This window comes from Botryllus schlosseri, chromosome 14, assembly GCF_051294905.1.
Source record: "Botryllus schlosseri isolate E-star chromosome 14, Bs_hap1, whole genome shotgun sequence".
NCBI classification, from domain to species: Eukaryota; Metazoa; Chordata; class Ascidiacea; order Stolidobranchia; family Styelidae; genus Botryllus; species Botryllus schlosseri.
The window spans coordinates 14,579,466-14,605,725 of record NC_137249.1 but is presented as its reverse complement, the minus strand read 5'-3'; the positions used below and the strand labels follow the sequence as shown (position 1 = coordinate 14,605,725).

The window sequence follows — 26,260 nt, the reverse complement described above, 5'->3', positions numbered from 1 at the left end:
AGGACACGGTAAGTTCGGCACTAGGCTATTGGTATGTCTTTATTAACGTATTTGGGTGTGGGTTTAGGATGGAATATTTCGCAAAATATGCTAGATTAGCGGATCAACGTAGTGTGACGCGCCTCGTATGGTAGCAATCCCGATCTCAACCGGGTGCGCATCCGTTTCGCATATTGCAAGAAGCAAGCTTGAACGAATTCAAGCCTCGCGTATGTAATTTTGCAAAAACTCAAAAACAGAAACACCTAATCTTGTTCACATGACAAAATCATTCGTAGCTACGGCATGAAACAAAGTTCATCGGCCGTCATACTAAAATCAACCATCACATGACAGATGACTCGAATATACGGACTTCAACACTGTGTAGTGTGCGTTCTCGACAATATCCGAAGCTACATGGCACGCAAGCGCGTTGGCGGACAAAAACGGTTCATTGACACGAGACGTAGGCTGAGATGAAATATTATTCGTGGGGTGGGACTCGTGAGAGTGAGACGCTGCGGCGTTACGAGTACATCGTTTCAAATTATCGCCATTTGGGTTACGCGGAGGATGGAGAGTGCTAGAGTACGTACTTCCAATATAACAGATTCGGTCAAAGGGTCGCAAATTTTCAACGGTTTATCGGAGGTGGCTACTTTTAAAACAATATTTCACGCGGCTCCTGTGACAATATCACTCACAAAAGCGACGCAGCCTAAAACTACTTTACACTTTTCAAGATCCAAATTGTAAAAAGCAAGCAGTTTGTCTAAAACCCTTTCAAGAAGGACTGGAGGCAGTCTAAAAAATATCCACTTAAGCATAACGAGCAAGCAATATCAATTTGAAGTACTTCGTTACCGACCACCTCTGCAGAATTCTCGAAAATTGCTCACGAGCTTACCCGCATGTCGCGCGCCCTCTCCTGCGCGTGATACTCCAACTTCTCCTCCATGCTAGACAACTCCTGTCTGACGTCATCCATCTCGCGTCGATGCAGGTCGGTCAGGTCTTGTATCTGATTAGAGAGGTCCGCGCACCTGCAAACGATCGACGTGTCTCTAATTACGCATGAGATTCCGGTTGTAGCTGTCAGCCGGGAATTTGCTTACGCGTGAGCAAATATTGGCGAATCGGTTGCGTTTGGTTGGAAATAGTCACGGTAACTCATCCCACATCTCGATTCTCAAAACTAAGGTTCGCTATACGCAACGGCAAAACGCTCTCACCTGAAATTGACTTGTCTCAACCGGTCTTCGAAATCCGAGACCACTTTCGACTGATTGGCGCTGAGAGTTTCCAATTGAGTTTTGACGAGCGCCGAGTCGCTCTCTAGTTCCTATAAACGTAAAACAGTTATAAATAGGGTTGCATTCAAAACAAATTGTTGTTTAAAACACTTTGATTAGAACACGTTTTAAACAGTGTTTAAAACGAAGGCCTTTAAAAATAAATTGTGTTTTTTCAAGTTGTAAAATCATGCCATAATTGTGTAAATACTTTCCAAAAACATGTTGTATTGGCCTACAGACAATTACAACCCAATATAGCCGACGTATACGATATGGGATGATTGGAAACATCAAAATATTCGGTTCAACAGCTATAGTACGTAGCTATAGTACGTAGGTCTTCGTGGCGTCTTAGCTTGAAAAAAAACATATTTCAAACAAGGCCCTTGTTTTAAATCTGTTTGTTTAAAATTGTTTTTTGTTTTAAATGCAACCCTAGTTATGAAACAATCGCTGCGGCCCCCGAAAGACAGCAGTTTATCGCAAGGCACTATAGAATGCGAATTACTTGTATGTCAACAACGAGCGGATACGAGATCGGCCCTTTGGTTGTCTACACTACAGCTATAAATATCTTATGGATCAGGTAAATTCGTGTTGATTTTATACGATTATTTGTAATTGGAGATTCACTAACAGTGATTTTGCCATTGCGATAGCGACGGAGTCACAAAATTCAAAGACGACTTCATCCTAGTATCCGAGTACGATGCAAAAGTAGAATCTCCAAGCTATCGGACCACCAGCAAATTCACAACGCATCGTAATGACCGCAAAAGAGTCACAAAACCACCACGAGAAAAACCGCACTCAGACAAACCATAAACACCAACAGCCTGTCGGCGGCGACTCACCGGCAGCTTATTCATGGCTCGGGCGAGCGTGGCGATCTGCTCCCGAACAGTGGCCATGTGAACCGCTGGGGAGCTCGGCCTAGGCGGCAAACTGCTGACGGAAGCTTGCGCCGAGTGAGGATAGTCCAAGTTTCCGATCTCCCCAGAGTCGGACGTGGTACCGCTCACGTCCTCGATGCTGTTGGATCTCTCAATGTCTGACAAGGCGAAATGAAGTATTAGATCTGGTGCGAACGAATCTCGTGACGTTAACCTACCTTCCTCTCCGAACTCGTCCTTAAGCGCGGCTATGTTGTCGACGCTGGGATATTTCTTGTTGGATGTTTTCAGTTTGTTCGTGATACCCTGTCGAAATTACGAATGCGATAAAGGCTACTAATACTGCTGGGCAAACGATGCGGGTGCGAGTGACGAAAATATACCCCTTGGCAAGTCACAACCTCGGTTTGCCGTGTGTCGCCTTTGAAAAACATGTTGCGCAAGGGAATGAATATTCACGGAATACAAAATACACATATATCAAGCAGTGATCAACCATCAGAATGGTCACAAAGCGTGACTACATAGTCATGCTCCAGAAACATTACATTATATTGCATGGCGTGTAGCTGGCATCAATTTCCTTGTGGCCGCAAAAACGATACATGTTTGAACTATTCAAGTCCCCATTACTGATATTACATCATAATTAAGGGGTCATTTACACAAAATATAGTAATTAAAAGAGCTCAAAATATATAATTAGCATAAGGTTGGCCTACTTCGAGGCTAACCCCTGCCCGACTACTATTCGGGCTGATGTAGCGGTTGACCTTCGGAAACGCGAAATACTGTACGGTATCACGGAGCACCTCATTCGCCATGTCCGATTACACGTAAGGAACTTGACTGTAACGCAAGACACGCATTCGCACAGCCATTCACGAACGATTAACTATACTTGAAAGCACAGACGGGTATTTGGACATCGGCGTCTGAATTAGACAATGTCACTAACATAATAAAGTGTGAATAAGATGTTGTTCTATCTATATCGTCTGTTATCGAGTCAACGAAGTAACCGAAATACGCGAGAACACAGAACGGACGTTTTTCAGAGAAGGTGAGAAAACGGGCAAGCCGGCCTTGACTACATTAAGCGTTCCATCGAATGACTAACCGTGGTCAGTATAGTTTCATTACATTAGTGTCTTATGGAAGCCAACCGTGGACGGGAAAGACGCCACAACTTCCTTTAATAACAAACCTACTTCCAGCTCGTGCACTACACCATTATTCGAACGCTGTAGACCTCGCCGCCGATACCCAATTCCCGGAAAATGAATCGCTACAAACACAGAGGCCTTACATCGCATGCGAGCAGCCTTCTACACAGCTCTTACGAAATAGCATGCTCCCAGGGGACAGATCAACGCTGGGTTACATTTATATATCATATCGCATAGCCTCTTGGAGGTACAGAACTTCAATATACAGTTGAATAGTATATTCATATTGAAATGAACCCGGATATTTTCGGATGACAATTTTCAGGGGTAATCGTCAGCAACTAGTAGAGAATTCAAAAGAACATCGTATATCAACAATCGTATCACAAAATGTGACGTCAGCAGCATGAAATTTCGAATACGAGAGCGTTCAATGTACTATTTTTAGATGGTACACGAACTCTTTGTTGACACAGCCTTGGCTGGTGTATTTTGATGAAAGTCAACTCGAAGGCACACAAATGAAAGTGTGAACGGCCCCTCACAACGACACGAAATTTGCCGTCTCGATCATATCATATCGCGCGTACGACTGCGAAATCCCACCTGCACGCTGCTCGCCACGCCGCCGGAGATATCGCTAAATTTGGCCTGCACGTCTTTTAGGCCGTACTTAGCGCTGCTCGCCCTGCCGCCGTTGCTATCAAGGTCTCGCAGTTTGCGGTGATACCCATCCAGTTTTTTCTGGAGCTGAAAATCAAGGTTTCGCGCGTTACCAAGCGAAAAACGCGAATCACATTTCAGAATACCAGCCTCCCGGTTATCATGGAGCGCAGGCTAAGTTTGCGGTGCGGGTCACGTTTCAAACCCATGGCGGCTGGTCAATCTCCAGGGCTACAACCAATACAGCGCGTAGGCTATGGCATGATCTCACATCAATTCTAATGATAGCTGTGCGAAGGTGAGTAGATTGAACTCACGACTACGCGGTCAATTATTATATATTACTGGTCTGCATGAAATAACGTAGCAGATTAATTACGCGTGGTGTGGCACACCGGCAACCGGGGTCGGCGTACAGGTGCGTCACACAACTATTCGTTATTCCTGTTTCCAATCCTATCGACGCCGTGATATTAGCATGGCGAGACTGCATCACCGCTTCGAATGCGTTCGGCATTGCTAACGCATAGTGTCTGGCCGCAGTCAGCTAATGATACATGGCTACGTACGTCATAACGTTAACTGCACTTATGACACAACGCGTACCGATGGAAATTAATTACTAGTAGGAAGTCACCACGCGTTACAGGGCGCATATACAGTGTTTAGACAGCTGAGATTTGTGCCAATAAATTATTTCCGCCACGAAACATAAATGACACGCATCTGACGTCACAGTAGTGCAGCGATGGCGCGTCCTAAATGCGTCCAAAAGCTACTTCGGTGCGTTACGCAAACGTCGACTGAAGACCATAAGTCGAATCGAACGAATATTGAATAATTCATTTCGCATCGATGAATAGACTACTTTTAGCGATAAGACTGCCGATTTATGTTTACGCATCGAATGCATATGCACTATGCAGAGCACGTGGAGCAAGGGTGCTATGTTTATTACCAGTCGAATAAATTGAAGGCGCCATACAGCCACCAGTGCCGATAATTTGATTAATAGCTGCAATAGCCTGCTCCCCAGATATGTAGTGGAGGAGGATGTCCATAATGTGTCAGAAACAAAGTGCTGCCAAAATTGCCAACTCTGAGAGGCTCGCTACACGGGGCAATCCTAGAATTGTAAAGCTACCACTATATTATGAATGGCAAAAATTACGCCCTTTCGCTACCCATTACGATCCAGGTAAATAACAGTATTGCAGCAGAAATGGCGACGCTGCCAAGTATGGGAGTGACTTGAGATGAATGACCAATTGACCATATCTGACCCAGAAAGACGTAATTGCTTCGCTACACTGAGTTAACTACATATGCGCTTCATTAAATTTGGTCACTATACTCAAATCTCAATTACAACATTTTTCAAAATACAGCGAACACTTCATGCTCCCACACAGTCGCAAGCCATAGTACAGCCATAGTACACAACAAGCGGCCACTGGCCGGCCAGTCTTCCGAACAACAACTCAACTACTATTGTGCAGTCTATAATACTTCTGGGTCATAATGGATGACGCTGTGGTTACGTATATACCGAACAATGGAAAGGTGACATATATCTACAATCCATTCACGGGCTGAGGCAGCGACACTTTGTAAGCCAGGCCACGACTTCTACGTGGAATCATATGAGCACGGCAGTGTTCCCATACGAAAAGAGACAATAGCAAAATAACAAATCCGTCGAAAAATCAAGTTGTAAACTCGCGAATCGACGAACTGTAAATCGACTTGATATAAGATCAGCAATATTTCACGGCGTACATAGAGCCAGCCCATGAAAGGCTCATCAGACGTCTACACGAAATTAGACATTGGCACGAAACGTACTGATAACCAAACTGAGAAAAGATGTGGCGTGAAGTAATCCTATTATCCGCGAAAATATGTTGCGGTGTGGCCAATTAAAATAGACCATCTCTGCGATAATGCGCCAGCCACGCAGCCAATGAAACCGAAGATGGCAAAGATATTACCAACCACGTGATGCTAACACAATGTTGTTGTTGTTTTTGGTATACGTGTGTTTCGGCTACTTTGGTAATATTACATCAGGCCGATGACATTTGATTCGATTCCTGATCTGCTGACTTGTAACAAGGAGTACTTTCGTTTCAGGCCTTTCTAAGACACCGCTTAGGCCAGGTGGTCTTCACCCGTGTTCAATGGATTAGTGAAACAACTATATTATAAAATTACACTACACGTACGTGCCCAATACTGCGTACGGCTCTCACCTGCGCGACCACGGCTTTCGACTTGAGGTTCTTTTTCTCGAACACGGTTTTCATTCGGACGGCCTGCTGCTTGTCGGCCGTCTGCGATAGCCTCAAATATTCGGCCACATTTTCGTCGCGGGCTTGTTGCTCGATTTTGATTTGTTCGCTGGAAGGAAAGATTAATATGAATACGAATGGTCATGGTCAATTGGTCATGGAATGGAATTGTGCATTGTGGAATTAGGCCTATACGCTATCTATAGGGCCAACAATTATTTTGCAAACCCACAAAAGTGGAATATTTTCTCGTCAGATTTGTTCGACTTGGAAAAATTTTTTCGGGCCACGCGCGATTTCATGTCAATGGACTTTTTGATTTAAATATAGGCACCGTCATTAGTTGTGTCGAAAATGGACAGGGCGTACGAATGACTCAGTAAGCCTAAGCCACATGGACATGGGTTAGTTAGGGTACACGGGGAATAATGCAACGCCATAACGTCAATGGTAACGTCACGCAGAGTCCCTAGATACACACAATGAAGAGAAGATGTTCGCAACCCACTTTTAACCTCACTACAATAGCAGTTAACATCGTTTCGGTAATTCGTAGTATACAAATAATGGAATTGGAAAGAAGACAAGCATCGTAAAACGGCAGCCTAACGCGAATTCGCGCTGCCAAGGCCTGTAATGTGCAACCTGACTGTTTTTCCATGCTATATTCTACCAGGATAGCTTGAAAGTGCGAACTTTGATATGTTCTTCCATAGCAAAGTCTTGTCAAATACGAGTACCTCAGCACTACTACGCAGACTTCCGATCAAACACGACTTGAACAAAAACAGCCTTAGCAAACGGACTATCCCACACCGATTAGTAAAACAAATTTGCGGGTCTAGCTACGCCATAGCAAAACGCACCTTGTCTTCATGATTTTCTGTCTGAGGCTTTCCCGATGCGATCCAGTCGCGGGCACTGCTCCGTCGGGCACGTCCCCGGGCATATCGCTCGCGACTCCTGTGAAATTCCGATGACGAAAAATCACGACCATTCGCTATAACTCATTGATGAGATTCGATAGTACATCAAGTTTTAAACAAGCGCTCGCGTTGCGAATTGTGCGACGCATACGCAATCTTTGAATCACATTTCCTACCGCACAAAGACCTTCATTTCCAAGGCGATACACCTACCGCTATCTCAGTTGAGTCAGCGTGTCATAGGGACAAAGCAGTGAAAATAGTACCACATCTGCGACATTCTGTAACCACCATCCGAAATACCAAGTACTATTACAAGTGAAATAAAATAAGTCCACTTAGCACTTCAGAATTAAATAGAGCACGTGCGGGAGTGGCTAGCTCTCTAATTGCAGCGAAGTACCGCACTGATAGTAAAGTATGTCGTAATAACACGGCGTGTTCAATCATCGGTTCCATTATTTTATTTTTCAAAACACACAATGTAGAATGCGACGCGTTGAGGATATTTTACAGCCCAAAACACCACAAAACCACTGGAAGCACCGTGAGACAAAGCATTAGACTACAAAGAAACTTTGTAAGAAATTCAGAGAGTGACGACAAAGAAATTTACAAGTCGATCATAGCTGTAAGCAAGACAATAAATGCCGCAGCAAGGATTACGGTGCTATCTCGAAAAATCGATTACTCGAAAATGACCTCGTTGCGAAACGACCACGTAAATTCACGGGGCGTTCATCTACCTACAGCAGAGTCCTAGGAACAATCGATATTACGTGGAACAGTAATATAAGTGTCACAGGCACAGCACAGGGACTTCGTTGAAAGATGCAGATTAAGCGCGGAGAATTGCAACGATTTTTTATAACATAAATGTGTCATTGCTCAGCTACCGAATAATGTTGCGTAACAATCACTATCAGAATATACTAGTTTCGCCAATTGTCCAGCCTAAACGATTCAAAGTACTATTCTTACCTCCAGCCAAGTTCGGGGCATCGACTCCGTCAACCTGGATCGTCTCCGCGGCAGAGAAGCTGGCCGTATCTACATTTTCTCCAAGTTCTGATATTCCCTGCAAATACAACCTTTTATGACTTCACATTATACTAAAATTAGCATGGCAACCATTGCGGTACACCGGCACTCTAAGCAACCGGGTTAAAGAGACATTAGTGCTTTCATCAGGTAGAGCAACAGATATATTGCCAGCAAGGAGATTATATCAAGATAACGATCTAATTAATCCTTCTTACTGCACACGCGGGATAATTTCTCGGGATCATATGATGATATAACGGGACCACAAGAGAAACGCCGTCGTTGTACACAATATGTACGTGTACAACAGTACCGTATGGTACGTCACCTGCTCTTTTCCGCAGTCAGTACTACCGCAGTCCATGTCTACTATCCCCTGCGTCAATGATGCTGTTCTAAAATCTAACGTCCACTGCTCAGGTTCGCATCATTTCCGAAGTGCTACAGTGAAATGGTTCACCATTGACTCGATCTTCTCACGAGCGGCTAGCCTACGGCTGGAGAACGCGAAGTTACGAAAAAGTGAGATAATCAACGATGCGTTAAGTCGACAAGGCTTGGTCGTTAGGATAGGAGAATTTCCCGTTGCAATACAAATAAGGTCAACGCGGAACAACACAGTGACGTATGTGGGTGGATAAGAACTTGATCGTCACAACCACTATTGGCACAGGTCCTTGGGCTGCATATACTATTCTAATCTTCAGGTGATAAATCACTGACTGAGGACATAGCCTTCGCATCAATTGTAATGGAAATCTGGAAATAGCCTGAAACCACTTGACGAAGATTGGAATTGCAAATACGATGCGTTTGATCCACAACGCAATTGGCGATTACGCGTCGCCAGGAGATGGACGCGATCTTGCCTCTTCAAACATATCATTCTTGCAACGTCGGGAACAGGAACACTGAGCAGCGAGTTCTTACTTTGTCTATCAATATTCTCACGTAGATTTCGAAATCACTTTACCGGCAGCAAATATTTAAATATATCGTGTCTTGTTCAAAGCACAAAAATGAAAGTACATAAAATGAACGAAGTATGACAGGTACAGTTTCAAATAACGGATCAAACGTGGAATTACATGCATAATTGTTTCGTGGTTCACAGTTACTTCTTCTATTGCTTCACAACGCATTTTTTGCGAGCGCAAACGTCAGTAACTTTGTGAAGCATCTACGTCAAACAATATGTAATTTCCTTCAAGTTTGGTGGCCAGGATCCGAACGGATTCATAAAACCGCTTCCAGCTGATATTACCCAGTATATAGGATCCTCATCAGGGTAGATTACGTCAGCATTGTCCGATTGCAGACCGGATGGATCAGTTCACGAAAAATCAATTTTCAATAGTATAAATACACGAGCACGGATCTAGAAGTCTTTCTCAACAGCACCACAATTTTTCCGGCAGAGTTATCCACCGGTAAGTTCTCTGGACTCTAGAATCCTGCAAAATGATTGAGAAATTATTACGGTCCCCACTAGTATATAGCGTAACCAGAACGAAACTTTTAAACGTACCGGTAGTGGTCATTCGATTGCGCTCGACTACATGGAAATGGTATTCTATCAAAAGTGAATTAATCCTCGCGCATTACTTCAGATTACTTTCAGAGTATGTATTTCAATATAAACAACAGATCCAAATTTACCAATTAGATTACAAAGATTGCACAGTATCTCTGCTGGATTCCCACCTTCTATAGTCAGAAATCTCTTCACACACGACAGATGCACTCAGTTCTGACCTCGGATCAAAGACACTTAACTCCGAATCGAGTGGTTGTGACTCAGATAAGTGCTTAATCAAAGACGCCTTATTGAATCCTTCCAATATTACTACGAACTAGCAAAGATCACAACTCCAGAAACCTCACTATACTCATATACACGATTACCTTGATCAAACGACATCGCAGCAAGGCCAAAATCCGGCACACAAATAGGCGCGTGTCCATGAGTGCAGCAAAGTCGCGTCATAAAATAAATATAATTATGCCGGCGTCAAGCTGTGTGTACCCGCTTTCCAATATAACACGACTATTTGAGGGGTGAGGGTCGGTGTTTGTGCTCCGTTTGTAAAAAAAAGTGACGTCACTTCCGTGTTCCAATTCGTCTTCACGCAAGACAAGCGACGAAAGCACGCATCAATATTTAATGCAGCAGTCCGGAACAATCTCGCCGTTTTCAATCGATCCCGGCGGAAAAACGGAAACTCATTATAGAAATGGGGCTCAACTCTTAAAATAATGGGCAAAATCGAGTCACATTTGATTCGAAACGGATACTCAGAAATTTGCTCGAATCGAATCATAGCTTTTCCATACTTTTTATCGGCCGAAATTTACAACAGGAAAGTAGTAAATCGAACCATATTCAAAGCTATTTACGTATTGCGAAGCATAGGACCGTTACATAACGAAATGAACAATTGAGCATGGATCACAAGTGACATAACAGCAAGAGCAAGCCCACAAACTTGGCCATTTACCATTCGAATTCCGAAGCTAATATCCTCATTAGGGCTCTTCAAAAATGACTTTTTTCTCAAATCGTACTGGCTACTTGATAAAATTGTTAGGTTACCTAATTTAAGCCTACAAGCAAAATTTGGTTCAATTCCAGCCAGTAACCGCTCTGCTACAGGAGAAGAAAGTTTGTAGTTATTATATAAAAATTATTAGTAAAAAAGTGGAAAATTTTCTGTTTACCCTATGAAAGTGTTACTCGGTCTATAGAAACGATCCTCACCAAATTTGGTTCAATTCCAACCAGTTGCCGTCGAAAATTTTTGATTTGAATAAACTAGTATTTACTGTGGTGAGCACAACTCTAATAAATAAACAAAGAATCGGTCAGCGTAAATACTATTTTCTTCAAATCCAAATTTTTCGACGGCAATAACGCCGCTTCCACTGGTTGGAATTGAACCAAATTTGGTGAGCATCGTTTCTATAGACAGCGTAACACTTTCATGGGGTGAACAAAAAATTTTCAAATTTTTTATTATTTATTTTTATATAATAAATAGAAACTTTCTTCTCCTGTGGCAAGCGGTTACTGGCTGGAATTGAACCAAATTTTGTGCGTAGGCTTAAATTAGGTAACCTAACAATTTTATCAAGTAGCCAGTACGATTTGAGAAAATAAAGTCATTTTTGAAGAGCCCTGATCCTCATACAAATCGGTAATCTGAATCTCCCATTTAATTCAACCCAAATTAAACTTGCGATCATGCTTGACTACAGACGAAGCTGAAACGTGTTACTGCATGTTACCAATAGCGGTCCCTCTAATTCGCCTTTATGAGCTTCAACAAACAACATATATGTGTGCTTGAAATGTACGTAAAAGGAGGGCGGTATTCCAAAACCGTCTCGACCATTGTATTAGTGCCATCGCAAACTCAGTTACAAAAGCGCAATATATTCTTGAAATTACTTCCGGAAACAATGCACAAGGCTTTGCGGATCGGAATCAACTTTCCGAATGACGATCAGTCCCCAATTCTACCTTTCGTTAGTCGACTGGAAACTTGAATCCCATAAATCAATTCCCACATTTACATTGAACCGCGGTCTGTAACAACATCCGCATCCAATCTCAACCGGGGAAAATAGGGTGCAAATAATAGGAACGTTGCTAATTCGGCAGCACATCGCATACAATCAAGAACCATAGGCATGACAACCTTCCCTAGCAAAAGTGACGCACGAATCGATCATGGTCATATTAAAACATAATTCGAATGTCACTCAAGTCAACCAGCGTGACATCGCGAGGCCTAGCCCGAGTAACAACTAAAAGAAATACTTCCAACGCAAGCGGCTAGCTCACCCAGTACCTGAGCATGCGGTGCATGCGGCTCCTTATGGGATCGTCCCAAAAACGGCGTGCCGGGTGTTTTTCGCGCCAAAAACTTGACCGTTTTCGACCAAGTCGACACGTCGGCTTCGTTTCTCGGATCGCGTGGCACACTCCAGTTCGCGCTGTGTTTCGAATGATGCGGCGAGTTGGAGCGAGCCCGGGACAGGATTTTTCGCATCGGCTGCGGCGTGCGACTGCGCGGCTTTTCCACGCCGCATGGCCGCCTGTCGCAGTCTCGCGTCGAGGACGACCTGGAGAGCGACTTGGAGACTCGAAGTTTGGTTTTCTCGAACGGGCCAACCGCTGCGCTGTCCTCGTGTTTGAAAGACAACAGTAAATCCCCAACGCTGCGGCTCGCCGGCATAGAGTTCGATTTATGCCTCAGTAATTTGTCCAGCGCCGCAGACCTAGTCTCGGCGGTCGATGAAGATGCCCAAAAATCGGCACTCAAGTCTTTTGTGGGAGTCGACTGGGTGGAGCCGGCGTCAGCCTGTTCGGGAGCGATGACCAGTATGTCGTCATAAAAGCCATCGTCCGCTGTCGCGGCTGCGCGTTCTCCCTTGTCGACAGACATGTCACCAATCGTAACCGTAGCTAAGATATGGTGTATTTCGAGAACATATATGAAATAACAAGGCTAGAGACGCATCTAGTAGAATATTGAAAGAAGTTCGTAGGATTAAATACTTTCGCAAACTGACAGAAATGATGAAAAACACAATTAATCAAGTTTAATATTCCGTTGTAGTTACATCATCAAGCAGACCTGCAGCTTGTAATGCTGGTATTCCATGCAGAAAGTAGAAGATGCCTCATCCATCATACCTCAAGCGAATTTAATAAGAGACCGCTACCAATCGATATGATTTCACAATTACTAGCAAATATTATTTCACAATTATTAGCGAATAGGCAGGCTACTGACGACGACCCCAGTTACTATACCTTCATTACCCTGCACCTCCTACTCTGCGGTGTAGACTGCAAAATGTCTCAAGGCACATTTCGGAAAGCATCTGACAAATTTTTTCTACTGCTGACCGCATGCATAGCTGTCGCCCTGACGTACATTCTATCTCCCTGATAATTAATCATTACTGCCCGCGAAAAATCGAAGTATCCATATCCCAGCCGCAATGCACTTGTCACGCTGGCATCGAGGTGCGCAGACGATTGCCACTCCATAAATTAAGGCGAATGACCAACAGACAAGATACCTTCACCGATACATGGAATTAAAGTAGGAAATGGGGCGCATATCCCATAATTTTGAATTAACAATCATGTACTGATATGTGGAAAGAGCCTATGAAATCCAGATTACATACATTTTCCGGTGCCACGCCTGAGATCGACGGCTTTATCAATAGCGTGAACGTTCTCAAGTCGACGCACGGCTGCATCTTCGCCTGCAACATGCTATCTGACACGGCTGAAAGCAAGCACGGCATGACAAAATTTCACGCTCGGTAGCCAACCATCTAAAAATCCCGCTTGCATCGAGTTGATTGCGCTGTCAGCTGTCTTTCAAGTCTTTGATCGTAATATTAGCGACGTTGCCGAAACGAGGAAGCCTGTTGATCTAGCTACATGACTTATGATACACACTATGCTTAATGAATGATGATATAAGATGACGTGATAAATGAAAACCTATGATATGCATTGTCGAAAGCAGCACTGCATACCGAAGAATCCTTTTACGCTTCCAAAAGTCACTAACAGGAAATGAGACATACCTCTGCTACGGCATTTATTGGCGGCTTGTACCAAGACAGTACTTCGCGGCCTATTAACAGTGAACGCTGAGCATAACCACGCGGCACCATTGCCCGAAGCATTCACCGGATTGGTATTATTCATGTTGTATATTCAACAAATATACGCCATTTCCTAATTACTAACATCCGTTGAAAAAGCATCATCGATCGACTGAATAACCCGCGTCATTAAGAATAGGCCTGGACTACAGTGACAAAAAGCTGATTTGAGTGCCTTCCGTCTAGCTCGTCTTGTCGCTATGGACAGTTCAGTACGCGGTCATTCCAACTCCCGTACGGAAATGTTTGGCTACGGGTAAGCAGTCTCGGCTCACACGGTTAGGCTACCACTGGCATTGTTTACCGTCAACTACTCGAACTATGAGAACAGAACTATCTTCGCTGACGAGGCATCTCCAATGTAAACAAAACCTTCAACTTTGGATCTATCACTTTCAATATCAAGATCGGTTTTCCACCGATACTACGAATTGATATTAGCAGCAAACGTTTCCAAAGCATCTAGCTGTTAACTATCTAACTATTACACCAGTCCAATCAGCCGTAAATCAACATAGTATTCGGGCCAAAACCATGCGTTAACAACAGTCTTTGAGCTGCGCTCAAAACAAAATCCGTACAGTAATAGATCATTTCCTTTCATTGCAAGCAGAGCTGCTTGAATCATGGCGTATCTACTATCTACATTCTACTATGATGATGCCTCGGCTGATGAGCAAATACAGGATATCCAATGGGTGTTCGATTGCCGAAATCTATTCTATTGCTCTATTCACAGCAGGTTTAGACAATGGCAATCCTATATATGCAGCAGTAGGAACTAGGAAGTAGATTTGGTATCGTAGGTATTACAATGCAGCCAACAGGCCATGCGCCATCGATTGATCGTACAAAGTCTATTTTGTATACTGTCATCATCATTCGCCAATAGAATCAGAAACTTTGCTGAAGTCAGACGCATAACGTTCCACTAGGAATTTTTTGCCATCTTCAAAGGCTCATGGAAACCCTGGCACGCACAACCATAACAGAACAGTGATGGTAACTTTCCTGCGTACTGCGCAACTCAAGTGTACAGTGGACACGGGTAGCCGCCGAACCTGAGTTCTTGCCATACCCGATCATGCATCTGGAACAGGGGTCGCCAACGCAAAATGGGTCGCGGGCCACTTTTCAAATTTCGTAGCGGCCGCGGGCCGCATGAATTCAGTATCGATATCAAATAGGTATCCACGTTTTAAAACTCTACGTCGGTACAACGCTGTGCTACCTAACATAGGCGATGGGAATTGTGACCACATTAGAAATAATATTTTATTAAAGGAATACAAATACAACAAAAATCACTATCATCAATTTCATTTTATTTTGAACTCTGAGCTGTGCATGATACCTGGAAACGTTACTAGCTGAAAGACCATCTCCACGTAAGCTTGATCTTATGGGGAAGCCCTGAGCCAGTGGTTCTCAAACTTTGTTTAGACACGCCCCCCTTACTGAAAAATTTTGCGCGCCCCGTATCGTCATATCACAAAATGAAACCAGAATGCTAGTAATCCCAACGGATAACTTGATGGCATGGAAGGTTATGACTGCTGGATAGAGAAATGTATGATATGAATTCGGAATTTCACACAGGGCAATAACCATGTATTTGAGGCAAATCGCGCGGAGCGCAAAAAAATTTTCAGTTGACCGCAGGTCCGCCCTTCTTCAGATGCTTTCACGCCCCCAGTTTGAGAACCACTGCCATAAGCCGTTTTCTTAGCGTCTCGGTTATGGCAGTGTTTAAGCCACTTCACGTCAAGGCAATATATGCCCATGCTCATTCATATCATCTGATTCTCCCTCGATGGAATGCTGTTGCCATCACCAAAGCCGTTTTAGCTTGTAACGAATAGTGATGTTGGGCACAAGAGAATAGCTTATTTTGAAACAACAACAAAAATATATTGAACCTGTAGTCAATTTCAGTACTTCAAAATGGTTTTCTTAGCTTTCTTCCGAAATGTCAAATCATGTGGCGGGCCGCAAAAGATGACCTCGCGGGCCGCATGCGGCCCGCGGGCCGCGTGTTGGTGACCCCTGATCTGGAATGATGCATCGATGTGTCGTGAGCGCATCTCGACTTTAAACAGCGAACCACAGCAGCACCTAGCGACAACATTGTCGGCTACCACCCTGGCGTGAGTCCTACATATCTACACAGTTTGGACGGATTTGTATTAATTGCCCGTAACAAGTAAAACGCGGGGGGACCGATACAATAACGGAGTCGAGCTAATTAGCAATCGTAAGTTGCAAAAATTCTCATATCTCTGTTAGTTTATCTGGACGACACTAGCATCCTCCACCTTAACTTCATCGCCTCATTTACAACAAGCTTCCAATCGCAGAACTTGTCCCCCAATGCCGCCCGCTGCCTGAGTGACTAATAATCATGCCATCAAAAAGTGATTATTATCCTAGAGAGTGACTTCATTTGGCAACGATGGCGACTAGATGTAACATAACTTTAAAATGAGAAATCAAAATCGAATGTTTTATCAGATGACACAAAGTTTAATACCAGAGGGCGCTACGCTACGGGATTCTGGCGATAACTCCAGCACACCCCCACCTAGTCACGACATTCTCTATGGCAATCGGCTGAGAGTCGAGTTATCACACTTTGAGACTAGATCCGACATATACAATAAAGGGAATCAAGAATGAAGGATGATTACGACCATAGTATGTGAGGAAACAGCATGCCGAGCGCTAAATTCAATAGAACGGGTATCAACGGGAAGCTGCTGCTGTACTGATTATGAAAACATAATTTTATTGTTCTTGTGGCCCTGGTACACCACCCAATCAGCCTCTAAATTTGCATTGTGATCGTGTTAGGCATTGTGACGCAACAATTCTGTCTGACAAAAGAACCAGAGAGAGCAATGGACAATGGACATTACCGAGAATGGACATTACCGAGAACGGACATTACCTAGAATGGACATTACCGAGAACGGACATTACCTAGAATGGACACTACCGAGAACGGGCATTACCGAGAATGGACATTACCGAGAATGGCCAATGCCAAGAATCGAGCTTAACGTAACGGACGTTGTCGAGAAATTTATACCTGAGAATCGATACCGAATGTGACAACGCCGTGACGCACACACGCGACCCGTTCATATGCATAACATGCCTGCATTACATATATTTGCATTCTCGGTAATATCCATTCACGGTGGTGTCCATTCTCGATATTGTCCTTCTCGGTATATATATATCGACTTTTCAATTGGATAAAATAAAATGAAAAGGGCAAAAGAAAACAGGGAACAAAAAAACATCAAGATAGTCAGTTTTAGGCTCGTATTAAGCGTCTCCAACGCAGGCGGTCGTGGGCGTCTTCAAGCGACAGCCCGCGTTGCGCTAGGTCAGTCTCCATTGTCGAACGCCATGTTTTCCGATTCCAGCCACCTCTGCGCCATGGCTCCGTCGGAATGTGATTGATGATGGCGGCGGCTGGTTGCTCGTCTTGATGCCGCACTAGATGGCGATTAGGCGGAAGCGTCGTTCAGCTGCCAGTAGACGGCATGGGACCGTTCCTGTGAGCTCTCGCAATGCATTCGTGGATATATGCTCCGGATGGTGAATGCCGAGTGCATAGCGGAGGAGTGCGTCATAGTTAGCGTTGAGCGTCTTAGCCAGCTTCTCTGTCAGCTTCTCGGTAATAGCATTCTCGGTAATAGCATTCTCGGTATTGACCGGACACCAACGTCACAATACCAAACGCGATCACAACGCAAATTTCGACGCTGATTTTGGGGGGTTCCAGGGCCATGAGCACAATAAAATTTACGTTTTCGTAATCAGTACAGCAGCAGCTTTCCATTGATACCCGTTTTGTAGAATTTAACGCTCGGCGAACCGGTCAAAAATGGCCGTAACCCAAATGCAGCGAGCCGGCCAGTCTCGCCGTGTCTCCGCCATACAGGACACTCTGATGAAACCAGCCCCGCATGCTGTCAGGTGAATAAGGTGCAATGCACCCATGTGACCATGCGCTGCGCTAGTGACTTCATTCGGAAGTGTTTCATGTGTCGTTTAAAATTTGAACGACGGAAAACGTCAAACGCAGTATAATTCGCGCTTGAATGGACTATCAGGCGGCCTCATTTTACTCGGCTGTGGTGAGGATTTCGTTCTTCATCTTATGACTACCCGGTCGCAAGTCAGGCACGTGGTAGGTGGTATGACAAAAACACGCGCATGAGCATTATCATCGAATATGCATCCCGAGTTGCAATCTATAGCAGATAGACAGACAGACATTGAAAAACAGTTTTGTACAGTCTTAGGGACTGTAGGATGGTAGGAAGGTGCTTCCACGCTCTCCCGGTCATTAGCAATGACCGAGTATTGACGGCAACAATACAAACCCGTGGCCAATATCGATTGAGGAGAGACTGTATACAGTATAGACATCGCTACTCCCGAAAATGACAGTGGGGGGATATAGCAGACGCTAACACGCCCATGTACAATGAGCAATTGAGCATATTGTACAAAAATGGTATGTGATTTCAAAGCAGATAGTGTAGATTCGTATAAGGAGGGATTTGAAGACGTAGACCGCGCTTGACCTGACAAATTTCGCCAATCTGGGTGTGGACATGACACATCTGACAACCTTCAATTTCCACTTTTGAATGAACTTGAGCAGGAGCGCGGCCGGGGGGGTGAAAGGCCGTAATCACCAATAAACTTCCGTCTCGGACATCGTGACGTTTTTTTTTTGTTTCGTTTACGCCATGATGGATATTCTTGACGTCACATCATTATTTAAAATGCGCCATCTCATAAAAATGACCCTGGTCAAGTTTAACAAGTTGAGTCAAATAAAATCGGATATAGACTTCGACTTGGATCCAGGCTGGCGACGAAACGAATTGGATTGTTGTCACAGAATCGGTAAAAGGATCCGGATTTGTGAAAACAAGTCTCACCACCGGATAAAACCGGTAAAAGCGATATACAACGCCCCGATTGCGCCATAACTCGACACAAATGTATGTTCTTCATACTGATAAACAACGTGGCATAGGCGTCGGATTTCGTAGAAAGCCAATCATCTCAAATCGAACAGCTCTCGTTCGCAGAATAATATCACGAAATGACTTCGCTTAGCTTCCATACGCGCGACATACCGAAAGGCGGATATGCGAGCAGCATCCAGGGCGTATTGACAACGGAATAACAGCGCCATGGTAATTTTTGATGAGAGAAATGTAAAGGCCCCATCCGGTAGCTGTTGTTTGATCACAGGCTGCGAGTTCATCGAATATGCTCATTGCTCACCGATATCAACTAAATTGTGACAATAAAAACAGACAAGACGTAGCAGGCAGACTACATATTACGCCGCGTTATGTGACAACAAGGCCGTTGCAGACATGCGCAACAACAAATATTGGGATTAAAGTCATTAGGTAAAAAGCACGCTAGGCGTTGGCTGAGTAGTGAGTATGCTCGATTGATTAAGAAAGCTCTTTGCGATATTAGCGCCCCGTCATGTCAGCATAGGAGACAAAACTTGACACCCGATCAGCTGATACGAAACGCCAATTTGTATTGTAATAATTAACTACCCGAACCGCCTATATAAAAGAGGTGGCAATATTTAGAATATGAGACGTATGACGTGAGCAGGGGACGACATCAGCTCTCAAAGAATAAGTACAGACGGTAATTAGACCCAACCGAAGATAATAATAACACAAACGATAATCGCCAATGTACCAACATGGCAGTTCAATACCACTGAAACATCGATTCGGTTGCCTTGAACGAATAATGAGCAAGTTATGCGAAATAGACTGATGACTTCCTGACTTCATAATTTGTTATGCAACCGATATCCCAGCCTAAAATAATCGATTTTCGAACTTGCGGACTGAATCAACTTGAGAAAGACGAGGTAAAATATCAGCACGCTGAAATAACTCAAGAATTCAAAGGCTCAAGCGACCACAGACGAGGCACAAATTCGGCAATACGCCCAAACCTTCTGACGTTTGGTTACACCAGATGATATGTGACGTCGCAATGTCGTACTACGAAATGCTTTCTTTCGAACCGATGACCTTATAAAGATTTGGGCGCCATCGGTAATGGGGATGAAAATGAATCATAAAGTAGCTATAACACACACATCTAATTCAGATATTCTAACGACTGCATGATACATTGTAATGACCGCAGAAAGTAAACTATGGGAGTACTCTTGCCCTTGCGGGTGACCCGGAAAGGGATGTACTAGTCAAATTCCGCTTTTACTGAATGATAAATTCACATCCTGAACAGCTCATGAAGCATCGACGTGGGTCATAGAATTATGTGTGTTGTGACTGGCAATGACAACGCTGTGTTTCGTCAAAATTATTAATACGGTGTTGGCGTGCTTTTAAAACGGCGCGACAACGGATACATACCATCAATAGCAAAAATGGCACAAATTACTCACATGACCAACGTCGAACATTGAAAACGTAACCAGCGCAGCCACCGCACTTGCAGACCTTCAAAAATGAAGAAAAAAATGAACCAGGTACCACATCGCAACTGACCGAATTTCACTGGTCAAATGTGTAATAAAAATCTGATGGCCATTTGACCAAGTGTGTAACACGGGCATAGTGAGTCCCATGGCACTTCGTGTAGGTGTATTCTTAGTAATCAAGTGTTTGTTTGTTTGCCAGCCGACTCCGGCAATATTTTCGAATTGGGTACCTTCTCTGTGCTCACCACGGAGGAATAACTGAGCATTAGCATACATTAAACCATGGGTTGGCAACCTACGGCCCGCATGCGAAATCGTCCGGCCCGCGACATAATAATTATAGTAATCAAGTGAATGAGGCCCGCGCCGTTTCTTATCGAGTTCCAAACTGCAGTGTTGGCACTGTTTGGAAATTGTGTGGCATTTTTACGATATAAGTATGTCGTAATAGTCTATTATCACACCATAAAACTGTCTCGAAGGCGGTACTCGTAGACTAGACCTATGCTCTTCATTCAGGTGTATCGTCCATCCGAGAGTGTTCCATAATTTTTAAAGTGGGTACCACTGCAATGACTACATCATATACAGCATTAAATTAGGCCGATGACTATAGCCATCCCAATAAATAGGCAGAACAATATACTCGCATTTGAACAAAAAACTGCGACTCTGAGAATGTCAAGTGGACACATAAAATTATGCTCACTTTCCCATACCGGAACTGAGCAAAACTAGTAGCAAGAGCAACACTGCATTGCCACTGTGATAGGAAACTCATTTACTGAATTTTCCAGTTTTTTCGACATTCATTCTCTACAAAATTTATTCATGCTATTCAGTACTCCGTTTGATGTGGACGCTAATACCATTCTCATAAAATTTCGAGTGTAGAACTTATTGAAACGCAATGCTGGAAGGACAAATTTCATACAAAGGGCATATCGCTGCTTGACTTTTGCTTATAGAAATTAGTATGTATTCCAGCTTGACCAGCAATGCAAAATAAATTGCCACTATGTGAACAAATGTTTTCCACTAATGAAATTCACGAAGACCTAGCCCGATGTCCATTTAGAAAATGTCCCGTTTGTTGCTTCATCTGACTTGTTTCCAGATGTTAAAAACTGTCACAAAGCAAGCAGCCTCAAGTGTCACATTAACGTGGTATTGTTGAAGTGTGACTACACATATTGCGCTCTTTTGTGATTGGTATGATTGAGATTACAGCAATGTATCGTAATAAGCTAATGCCATTATCGTAAAATTTAAAATTGTGGCACGCCAAAGAGTTGTTCACTCGATGTTTGGCCCGTCACCAGCAAAAGGTTGCCGACCCGTGCATTAAACAAACGTGGAACTACTTCGAGAAACCGATGTCCACCAGTCTCGACCTCTAGTATCACACAATGTTATGATGCGTGCAAAAGAGGGGAAATGTGTTTTTTACGGTTGAGGCAAATCTGGTATGGACAATACTGACAGATTTTGCTACACTGCAACGATCAGGAATTACAACTGAATTCAATTAATGCATGAGGCATCAAAGTGAAAGTAAGGTAGATTTCAGAAGGCTTAACATTAACAATCATAACGGCGGTGGATGGTATATGTATCTCTATTTTTCAAAACTCTTTGAATATTTTTCAAGTATTTCGTTTTCTACGTTTATGCAAAGAAGTTTTGGAATGTCCTAAATCGCAACAGCTAAATTTCTACTTGTAATTGTGAAGGAAATTATGGCATTACTTCCATTCCTACTTGAGTAGCAATACCGACTACTTCAGGCTTTGACCACTTCTGGCAATATACAGGCCTACATTACAAAATATTGCAATAATGATATATAGCCTAACCACACAAACAAACATTCTGAGATATCGCACTTGTAATGAGAACATATCTGATAAAACCTATTCATCTAGCTCTATCAAGTGACATGACAATCCAGAGCATAGCGCTACTTACGAGTAGCAAAACTCAAAGAGCACAAAGACGAATCATTGTCAGCCGACATTGCTGTAGCGCCATTACGTAATTTGCGACTGCCAAATCAACACATACAATGGAGTACCAGTATAACAATACCAACGATTCTGGCATCACAATTACCTTGCTTTGCGCAAGCATCTTATACATCAGCACATATCAAATACATCGCGTTAACCGAACATGACTGCAGTACAAGCAGGTTATTCAGTGAAATTTCTCAAGCAGACTGCCTGAAGCAGAGTTGTTCAATAACGAAGTACCGTAAAAAAAACTTTTTATTGAATACTTAAGTAGGCTAGATCATATATATATATTCCGGATGCTTGCTGGAATGCTTTTTATTCTACATGATTTAGGCTTATACTTTTGCACTTCAAATGGTGTCTTTTGTAAATATGCCTATTTTGTCTGGACTTGAAATATATCCGCAATTGAAATTATCACAAACAGATGTCTGAAATTCAAGACCCTGTTTTCAAATCGCTTTAAATTGTCTTAATATGGGGCTACTGCTATGCATGGGAAGACCCAAAACAGAAGCAACATAAAGTATATTAAAATTGGTATCAACCTACCAATAAGAATGATATAGAACCGGTAGAAAAAGTAATGGTATACGCAAGTAGCCTCTACTGTACATTGTGTCTGTTTTAAAGGTACTGATAGTGCTATACTTTTATCATCCTATAGCCTATACAACAAAACCAACATATGATTTCGTATAAGTTTTAATTTGGGTCACCTAACATTGATTTGCAATATTATTATTACCAATATATCATCACACACATGTTGAGCGTGGTGTGTACAATGTATAATGCACTTAAATCAAATGATTGCGTCTTTTGAGAGCTAATATCTGGACTGTATGTATTTGTTCATAAAGTTACACCAACAGGCAATAGGTTTTTTCAGCTTCAATTTCTGTCGGTGACAAGGCGGTGAGGTCTATAACACATAGCGTTTGGGTCTAATTTGAGGGAAAGATTATTATTATTGTATTGTAGTGTTCAGAAATTCAAAATGATTGCAATCAAAATTGCTCTCCTCTCAGTATTTCTCATTAACACAGCACAACCAGACCCTTATAATAAGGATTAGTGCAAGCGTAGGCCTATATTCTGGTAAATCCCACAATTAGAGACTCAATATGCTTGTATTGGCATACGTAGGTTAAAATTTTGAGAAGATGAAGAGTTTCCAACAATTACATGAATTCGCAGATCCATAACAATGTGACAAACGAAAATTACATCACAATGTCTGAATGCATAGAGGGGAAAGATCACACTTCATCACCTAGATACACATGATCACTTTCACCTAGCTTCTAAATCTTATCATATAAAAATATTGTCATCATTAGCAAATACCAACAATCCTTCTGATGTCTGCGTGGTGACCTTGAAGGACCTCCATAAACTTTAATATCGGCACCAATCAGTAAATCTGAAAGTTATATTATGGCTAGTACACTATGGTAGAAAAAAACACGATCGACTTGATACATTAGCTGAAACTGCCAATACCCATCTTAGCTTACTCAAGTCCCCAAGTCTCCAGCTAAATACAAAGGCCTTATGTTGACCAAAAATATGTATTATTCTAAATTGACATTGGTGGTGGAAAATCTTCACAAGCATGGCTATAAGACCAAAAGCATTTTGAAAAGTAAATATTCAAAGTATAAATCCAAAATCAGTCCAGTTAGAAGTGCGTGTTAAAAACTAATCTGAGAAATTAATTTCCGATAAAAGTCAACAGAAAATTTCAACAACAATAGCACAGATTATGGAATCAATTTTCTTGATCGCTAGTGATCTACAGTGAATGAAGCAATAAAACAGGGAATTTCAAATGTAATTTGCAACTCCTTAGCGATGTCAATTTTGTCTATATCAAGAAATATGGAGCAAGCATGGAGAGCCAGTCCAACTATGTGTAGCGAAAAAGTATAAAGGAAACAAACCTAGCCTATTTGTTTTACGGGAAATTACAAGAGTCATTCATCACCTTCACCATGCATTTTTATCAATTCAAGATATCTCAAAAATTTCAATACGGATAAAAGGAAGGAAGGAATCGAACTGATGGCGAAGTCAATCAAACTCCCACCTTGGTCCACATATATAGCAAAAAATTCCCAAACAATTGAACATACCGCTAGGTGCTATACGCTACGTGTGGATCGATTGACCCGTGTCATTATATGTATAGAGTTACAATAGAAATATTTCACCTTGATCTTGTATGTTTTTTGGGGCTGCCACATTTCTTGGCATCTTCTCTTGAAAAGTGCCCCTGTTAAAATTGGATAAACCGCTGTGCTGAATCATCATCATCATCATCATCATTGGTTTATTAGCAATTTTATCAGTTCAATACACCACAAAAAATGCGATACAATGAAAAGACAGGAAGATGTCGAAGCGACTAGGAGTTGTCTATGGAATCAGACACCCACCTTGGCCTAGGCGATGTAAAGAGGAGGCATGCACACTGAATGAAAGTAAAGAAGATAGTATAGAAAAAGGAAGCGACAAGAAATAGGGCGGCATGTCATGGGAAGCGAGATCGATAGGTCGGTCGTGGTTCTGTAATCTTGAGGATGGACTGTATTTATTTAGTAGTAATTGCTTGTATTTCGACTTGAATGTGGACATGCTCGTCGACAGCCGGATGGCCGGCGGGATACTGTTCCACACATCAGGTCCGGCATATTTGATAGAGCGATGATCTTTTCGGTCGATCATATGATATTTGGACGACGTGGACGCGCGTGTGTTGTACTTGTGCGCTTTTGATTCAGAGGTAAAGAAGTCATTGAAATATTCGGGGCAACGACAGCAGTGAAACTGATACTTGGCGATTTCAGGGCAGCGAAATGTGTCGAAAAGCTAAAAATCCACCTACCATAACCGGGGAGCCATGGGCAGGGAGTAGTTTCTTCAAACTGGGAACCTTCTTCATCGAAACAGCATGAATTCAGTACTTTTGTAGCATTCCAAACTTAGGTATTGCTATTACATGACCACAGCCTCGGGGCAAGGACTACTACACTGGAAAAGATACCAACAACTCATGAATAAGGATCCCGAATACAGGCCAACGCCACAAACAGTCACCTTCAGAACTCATAAACATAATGTAGTACAGTAATGTCTGCATCTATTGTTCAAACATACCATAGTGAAACTAGTTTTAAAGCTGACTTAATGCTGCTTTGAAAGTGGCTAGGATATTTACCATTGACAACTTGGCGATACTTACCCATAATACGGCCAAATAATTATATGTAGCCTTCAAGGATTTCCCTGTCACCGCGCAACCGGACCTGACAAACATGGCAACTAACTAGCCAAAAACGATAACTTAGACCAAACTGCAACAGTCACATGGCTAAGCTGCGACTCTCAGATGCCCACACCAGCTGATCGAGCTTTTACTGCTGCAGTCTTCCAAACCAAAACAAACTGTGTAGCTCTTGCGTCACCTAGCAGTGTCCTTGGTGTCCTGTCGTCTGACACTCAAAACAAAAAGAGAGTAAGGATTGCGAATAAAGAGGACATTTGGGCGTCCTAGTAGGAAATTTTAGTTTTATTAAAAATGAGGACAAATGCTCTTAAACGAGGACATATGGTATCTCTTCTCAATACTTGACTCGTCGCAGCCCTAGAGATGTGTAAAAGGTTACAATCCGGAAAACTTGCTTCACGCAACTCGTTTATACATCCACTAAACCAGTGGTTCCCAACCGGGGTGGAATTCCCCCCTTGGGGGGAATTTTGCAATTT

General features: G+C 42.9%; 1 protein-coding gene across 5 annotated transcripts in view; it reads right to left on the bottom strand.

Moving 5' to 3' along the window:
* The window catches only part of LOC145456506 (transmembrane and coiled-coil domains protein 1-like), a 28,189-nt gene extending 2,551 nt beyond the window's left edge, over nucleotides 1-25,638 (bottom strand). The window contains exons 1-11 of one of the 5 annotated variants that reach the window (XM_080334627.1): nucleotides 25,380-25,638; nucleotides 24,706-24,767; nucleotides 20,439-20,493; nucleotides 8,201-8,297; nucleotides 7,160-7,256; nucleotides 6,255-6,402; nucleotides 3,946-4,089; nucleotides 2,389-2,476; nucleotides 2,132-2,328; nucleotides 1,215-1,324; nucleotides 890-1,025 (exon numbers count right to left, since the gene is read on the bottom strand). In XM_080334627.1, coding sequence (XP_080190753.1) covers nucleotides 890-1,025; nucleotides 1,215-1,324; nucleotides 2,132-2,328; nucleotides 2,389-2,476; nucleotides 3,946-4,089; nucleotides 6,255-6,402; nucleotides 7,160-7,256; nucleotides 8,201-8,297; nucleotides 20,439-20,493; nucleotides 24,706-24,767; nucleotides 25,380-25,436 — 1,191 coding nt within the window. In that variant the 5' untranslated portion in view covers nucleotides 25,437-25,638. Of the gene's footprint in view, nucleotides 1-889; nucleotides 1,026-1,214; nucleotides 1,325-2,131; nucleotides 2,329-2,388; nucleotides 2,477-3,945; nucleotides 4,090-6,254; nucleotides 6,403-7,159; nucleotides 7,257-8,200; nucleotides 8,298-8,591; nucleotides 10,793-12,114; nucleotides 13,397-13,465; nucleotides 15,048-20,438; nucleotides 20,494-24,705; nucleotides 24,768-25,379 lie in introns of those variants that run through there. The other 4 variants (XM_080334631.1, XM_080334629.1, XM_080334626.1 and 1 more) reach the window with 4 other exon arrangements.
* Between the last annotated feature and the right edge of the window lie 622 nt (nucleotides 25,639-26,260).